The sequence below is a fragment of the Erythrolamprus reginae genome, chromosome 2, assembly GCF_031021105.1.
Source record: "Erythrolamprus reginae isolate rEryReg1 chromosome 2, rEryReg1.hap1, whole genome shotgun sequence".
Taxonomy (NCBI): Eukaryota; Metazoa; Chordata; class Lepidosauria; order Squamata; family Dipsadidae; genus Erythrolamprus; species Erythrolamprus reginae.
In genome coordinates, this window is record NC_091951.1 from 154958136 (window position 1) to 154964955 (window position 6820).

The window sequence follows — 6820 nt, forward strand, 5'->3', positions numbered from 1 at the left end:
AATGATGAAGCTTCCCTCTAAGGTGCACGCTATGAGCAAATTAGCTTTCTTCAGGTTGTTTCCTAGCTTTAAATCCAAAATATAGAATTGAAATGCTCATTTACTAAATGTTATACCTCATGAATCCAGCATTAATTCAGTTATTGAGAATACTCAGTCAAAATAAACACAGAGGGAAATGTGTATAAGAACAGCCAGATACTGTAAAACTATCCTAAAAGAGCAGCATCCTTCTGCATTATAAATAATTGCACAGAAGGTATTTTTCTAGAAATAGGTGTGCCACTAATATATTGCAGCAGCCTCTGGCAGCTTGCTTGGTTTCTATACTGGGTCAAAGGAGGCACCCAGGGACTCTGTTCCTCCTCTGTTAAGTTTGACTCACCAACATGAATGGAATTTCTTGTCACCTGTAACTATTGGGCGAGTGCTCAAATACAAAGCTTGTTTTGGCATAATTTTTAACAACACATTATCATGAGGCATCAGTGTAACCAACATCTTTAGCTGACCTATATACAAATACTGTTCTACAATATCAGTATACAACTTTAACCAATAAACCAACACTACAACAGTAATTGAATTTTAAAGAATTTTAATACAAACTTAATATAAACTATTTCAGTCCCTCTCTTTAACATAAGACATTGACTCAAAATACTTTTATACCTTTTTCAAGTATTGCACAATGTAGGTACAAAATTAATATTTACGATTACATTTTCTTCCATAATATATAGCAAAAAATCTTTAAACTTTTTAACAGAAAATACAATTTGTGTTTCTTTCTTGGAAAAGTTTTCCATACAGTTTGAATTCCACCACTTAAGGAATATTTGTACACTTTTTAGAACTGATGTTTTTTTAAGATGGATTTTATAATTTCAGTAAAAAAAATACAACATGAAGCTGCTGCAGTTGTCACAGATCACTGTAGTAAAAAGATAAAAATGCAATACCATGTTGTAGAAACAATATATACTCTGATATTTTACAAACTTTGTACTAAATTAAATTATACAATTAGAAAAGACCAATAAACCCATTTATTAGTGCCAATTTTTTATGTATAAAAAATCAGCTGTCCTTGCTATATCTTAAATACTGTAAGAGGCCATATCTTGAATATATTTAATGTACAGTCAGTAAAAAATAACTTTGTGCTTGGTTGGCAAATGAAAAAAAGATGCATGTTGTCCTTATCTAACCAAGCTTGAATGTATTCATACTACAAGCTTTTTAGAAAAACTCAAGAGGTGAAAAAATTAACACCCTTGGGTACGTGCATTTCAACTTGTACAATATGATTTGTATTTTTGTTTAGTTAGCCATAACAGGCTGGAATTGCTGGTTAGAGTACTGCATGCTATTTAAACTGAAATTCAAGCCATCTACAAAAGACTTTTCATTTAGACCTCCATAGGCTGCAAACATATCAAAGGCATTACTGTACTGGAGAGGACTAAGGTTAAGGGGATTGTCTCCAGGGAACAGGTTGTTTGTACTACCTTGGCCCTGTACATTAGGGAAAATGAATTCCTTTGCGTTAGGAGAAAGGGCAGATGTTTTCTGCTGCTGTTGTGATGGTTGTTGCTGTTGTGAAACTTGCTGGCTGTTGAGGCCAAGACCATAGAGAGAGTGCATGGAGGATGAAAGAGCTTTCTGTTTCAGCAGATCGTTGACATTCAAGCCAAGATTAGTGGGAGAAGTGCGGGCGACCTTGTTGGTACGGCTGCTGTTCTTCATTTTGGTTGAGCCAAACTTGGTGGCAGCAAACGTGGCAGTGGTGAACGTTAAAGGCTGAGTGGAACGGGGCATGAAGGTTGGGCTCACAGTGGCAGAATTACCAATGGGAGGCGAAGGAGAGCTTGATACAGAAGATGTGGGGTCGCTAATTGGCATGAACACCTGGGCCTCTGGGTTAAAGCTATTCTTGATTTCTTTATCTAGTTCACATCCATTTTCACTGGAATCATCCACATAAAGCACTTTCACTGGTCCCTTTTCACCGATTTGGTATGAAACCTCAAATGGGTCAATCCAAACACTAAGATCCTGAGGCAGATTGCCACGAACATCATCAATGTCCAAACCACTCTCTTTGGATGCTTGTTCAATGACTGGGTCCACTTTTTCGCCTACATGTATACATCTAAACCCTGATCCTTTATATGGCTTATCTGGATACCAGTGACCTTCATACTTTTTCTTAAGTAGTCTTTCAAGTTCTTCACCAAAAATGTTCACACGTCGTCTGGGAAGCTTATTGTACAAATATGAGATAATAAAATTGAGTGCTACTTGTATTTCAAGCTGCATAGCTGCTACAGCACAAAATTACAGTCTCTGTTTCAAACCACAACGATCAGGGGGGGAAAGTTCAAAATACCACAGGAAAGCAAAAATTGTTTTCAAAGTGCTGATTTTAGTTGATAATTATTCTTCACCTTGAGTAGTGTTGTTCCTTCACGAGGGAGTAAAAAAAGAAAAATCCACGTAAGAAAAGTACAAGAGAAAATGAGCAAGGCCTATTAAATTCACACTTTCCCTAAAGCAGATTACATTTCTTATAGGCAATATTTGTAATACTATTTGGTACTATTTTCACAAATACTACGTAGGTTAATTAACGTAGGTTAATTAGGTTAAATATTCCAAATACAAACTACTGTAAAAGGCACCAATAACATGTCTGAAAGCATAACATTCCAAAACCTGAATTTTGTATAATTGTGTCTTTAAATATCTAACTGGAACCATAAAACGCCTACCAAACATTCTGTACCAAACCTATTTCTTACTGTAATACTTGGTATTATTTTCTCTACTTAAATTAAAATAGTCCCTTCTGTTAAAAGCTGTACAGCTATCTAATCTAGAATTTGCAATATTGCTTCAGCTGAGTCAGAAATGTCATAAATACTATCTTTCAGCAATTTGAAAAAAGCCTACATGTCAGCTTCCAGAATCATTTTTATTTATTTAGGTACAAGCATGACATGTATGTTCATTAAAAAGAAAAAAAGCAAAGAAGTCACTCTAATTCTACAACACTTTTAAAATTACTAAATCAAGACCCTTTGGGAGGGTGAGGGGTAGAATTTCATAATGGAAACAGTACTCAACCAGAACATACAATCCTTACAGAAATCCTTTTCCTTCAATTATAAAGCAGTCATACAACTTTAATTACAAATTAAAATGAAAAGGTAAATGTGAACCTGTTTGAAAATTATACTGCAAGCTTTTAAATTATTTTCTCTATTTAAGTTCCATCTTTAAGTAACTAATAAAAATTAATAGTTGTATTTCCTTCCATATTTTTGTTTTTCTTCCATTGCATCGTTAGTTTGAAATCTATCAAGTTTATATACCAGAGGGGGGGGGGGGGATCAAAATTTCTAAAATCTGCAATAGTTGATTTCAAATCTAAAGAAATTTCCTTTCGCCCTCTTTATATGATAAGAGAACCACCAGCTGATAAGGCAACCTTTAAAACATTTTGCTAGATCAGCAGTGGGTGGGGATAAGGAAAGATCAAAGGCAAACAGAAGATATTTACAAATGACATAGGTAAGGTACAGAAGAACTGATTGAGGAAGCTATTTAAAATTATGTATCCATTCCTTTAAACTCCCTTGCACTGTCCAAAAGATATTGCCCACAGAGAGTAGATGCTGTACAGTATGGCACAAAAAGACTAAAATATTTCAAGCACCTATCTATTTTTAACCCAAGCCTTTTAAAAAAACAGCTAACCCGGTTAATTGCATCAATCATAGTAGTGGTGGTGATAGAGAGCTGGGAAAAAAAGCAAGTCTCTTAAGCAGAGTAATACAGCATTACATAATCAGGCAGTTGAGTCTCATTAGATTTCTGCTCACAGCTCTCCAAGCTCCAGCAGCAGGAGGAGAAAAGTGTTTTCTATAAAGGGGGGGGGGTGATTGGCCGAGGCCTCCCTCCCTCTCTATTAAACCAAAATCCTCTTGCCAATCTATTTTTTTTGCCCTTTGTGCCATATGGGACAGGAAGAGACTTGGGAAAAAAATAATTTTAAAAAAGTGACACAACTGTGGCAACCCTACGGGTTTTTTTTAGCTCGACCCGCACCTATTGTCTGGGTCTTTTTCCTCTCTTTTCCACTAAAAAATCCCTACCTTAAAAAACCTCCACCCTGCCAAAACACACACACACAAACAAACCCCCACATCCCTCCTTTTCCACCGAGTGGTAAAAGCGTTTACAAACCACTTACACGTTCAACAAAAATCGGCCTGTCAGCCAACACCTCCCTCTCTTCTTCCCTCCCCCCCCAACACAACCTCTTCCAAGGGACAGCAGCTCCGGCCATTTCTCAAACCCAGGCCGGCCGCCCAGTTCTCCGCCCCGCGGGATGGGGGCCAAAGCCCCCCTCCAACTGCCCCTCGCTGCGCCGCCCCTCCGGCCCCCTCCCACTCCGCGGCTACTAGGGAGGGGACGGGCTGGGCCGCTAGCCCCAGACAGCCAGCAGGGATCCCGGCGCGGCGCGAGGAGCCGCCTGCCCGGGACCCTCCTGGCCGAGCCTCCCTCTCCCCTCCGCCCGGGAAGGGGCTCCGCCCGTCGGTCCGTCCATCCTCGCCACTCCCTCCTCCTCCTCCTCTTGCAGGGTTGTGTCAACACCCTCCGCCGCTGCCCTGTCAGCCCTTCTGCCAACACCCCGCTCGCCGCCAGCCTGCTTGTTCCGCTCCCTGGGCGCGCCGTCCCTCTCCCACACACACATACACAAGAACGGCCGTGAGGGCCGAGCGCCCCCCCCACCCAAAAAAAAAATCCGCCAGCGCTCCCTCCCCCCTCAGCGCCAGCGCCGCCGCCCCCCAAGAGTGCGAACGAACGACACTCACCCGGGTGAGCGGAGCAGGTGGCGCGCCTGGTTAAGTGCAACAATTCCGGCGAGAGTCCCGAGGGGTGCGGAGGGGCACGGAGGGGGCCTCAGGAACGAAGCCCCATTCCCCGAAAGAAGAGGGGGTGGGGTGAAAAAAAAAGGGAGGATGGCGCTGCTGCCCAAGATAATACGCGCGCCCCGCTCGGCAGCTGCTCGACGCCTTCTTGTAAAGCGCCCGAGTGCTCCTCCGGCCCCTATATATCGCCTCCCACGCCCCGCCCCGTTGGGCCCCGCGTGGTTACGCCCACCCGCTCCCCGCCTACCATTTAGGCCGGCCCCGCCCACTACTATCCTGCCAATCGTACGCCCTCGGGTTCGACCGCTGCTGCCGATTGGGCCTTTCCGCCTGCCAATAAGACCGCAAATCCCCGCCCCGAACTCTCCTTCTCCCTCCCTCCCCTCAAATCCTTGTCTCCTTTTTCTCCTCCGCCCTCTGCGCTGGTCTCCTCTTTTTCTACTTCTCCCTTTAGGGCGAACGGTTTAGGGTGACTCTTTTTTTTAAAAAAAATTAAACCCTATGTAGATATCTCTATACGGACAGGTGTGTGTTTTTTTTCTATTGTCCATATGGTTTTTATTACATATAAAAGCCTTACCCACCGCAAAGCTCTCCTGACATGGTAAAGAATGCGATTCTCTGCATAGGGGTTAGCTAACCAGGAGAAAAATACATTATTCCCCCCCCCCCGCCTTGGATCTGAGCAAAAATATCTCTCCCTTCCTTCTGCATCGCTCTCCCAGCTTTCCTGAGAGACCTGGATTCTTAGGCTTTCCTTTCTCGGCGTTGACAGCTGTTTCCAGCTTCTGTTGGTTTCATTTCAGTTCTCCAGTCACGGCCAACCTCCACCTTCCCTAGCTTTGCGGGTGCTGCTCATTCTGTACCTCATAGCTTTCCCTCACCCTCTCCATCCACATCTTCAGCGTATATATGTGTGTGTTTCAGCCCTCCTCTTCAACGCCATCTTGCTTTAGGTGCCACCGTTCTCCCTCTACTCGCCCTTCCTCTCCGGGGCCAACGAGCCTCTCAAGTAGTTAATCCCCACCTCCAGCATTCCCGTCGCTGACGTCAAAGTGCGGACGTCACGCCTCTTAGAAGTTTTCCCCCCGCCCTCTGGAAAGAGAAAACTACGCATCCCAAGATGCCCTTCGCCTTTGACGTCACGGAGGAAAGCGTGTCTGAAAGCCAATCGCCGCGCCCGACTCTTTGACAATAAAGCAACATTTGTTCAACGATGTACAATATGTGTATGGAAGAGGGGGGGATGGGGAGGAAGGACGGCTTTTGTATGGTTTGCACTCGCCAATTGCTTTCTGTATTTACCTTGCGAGATTGTTTTAGGAAAGGGGTGATTTTTCCATTTCTTTATACTTCACACTACCTCGGAGGGTTTAAATATTTTTTTTTAAAGAGCCCGTTTCATAGGCCAGAGGAAGCGATGTCACTCTCGAATCCGTCTCTGCAATGCTTGCAGGCAACTAATTTGCTAAGGTGCCAATGGTGTAATTTCTGTAGGAAACTACTTTTTAAAAATGGGGTTTTGGCTGGGTCCGTAATTGCCTTATATTTCGGGTTTCACACAATTCCCGTTTACCTCATCGTACAGACTTTCTGTTACGGTTTAGAATAGAATAGAATTCTTTATTGGCCAAGTGTGATTGGACACACAAGGAATTTGTCTTTGGTGCATAATAGGCTCACAGTCCACATAAAGACAAAAAACACGTTTATCGAGAATCATGAGGTACAACACTTCATGATTTGCCTTCCTAATTAATATCAATATATCTAAACATACTTTATTATATAGCTGCGCTCTGTCCACACTCGCCTGCCCACGTATCGGCAAAGCACCTTTACCCCAGGATGAGGGGCCTGCTCCCGGATATCCCCTTTCT

General features: G+C 43.1%; 1 protein-coding gene across 3 annotated transcripts; it reads right to left on the reverse strand.

Annotated features, from left to right (window-relative positions):
- Window positions 1–581: 581 nt before the first annotated feature.
- TOB1 (transducer of ERBB2, 1) lies at window positions 582–6013 on the reverse strand. 3 transcript variants are annotated; one of them, XM_070740028.1, is made up of 2 exons: window positions 5807–6013; window positions 582–2467 (listed from the first exon to the last, which is right to left on the reverse strand). In XM_070740028.1, the coding sequence occupies exon 2, from the start codon at window positions 2320–2322 to the stop codon at window positions 1324–1326; it is 999 nt and encodes a 332-aa protein (XP_070596129.1). In that variant the 5' UTR covers window positions 2323–2467; window positions 5807–6013; the 3' UTR covers window positions 582–1323. The 3 variants fall into 3 exon arrangements, with proteins under 3 accessions (XP_070596129.1, XP_070596130.1, XP_070596128.1); XM_070740029.1 differs by having other exon boundaries at window positions 5825–5972; XM_070740027.1 differs by lacking the exon at window positions 5807–6013 and adding an exon at window positions 4884–5120.
- Between the last annotated feature and the right edge of the window lie 807 nt (window positions 6014–6820).

What these genes read in the sequence shown, in the direction of transcription:
- TOB1 (XM_070740028.1), bottom strand. Translation starts at nt 2,322, where the DNA reads ATGCAGCTTGAAATACAAGTAGCACTCAATTTTATTATCTCATATTTG.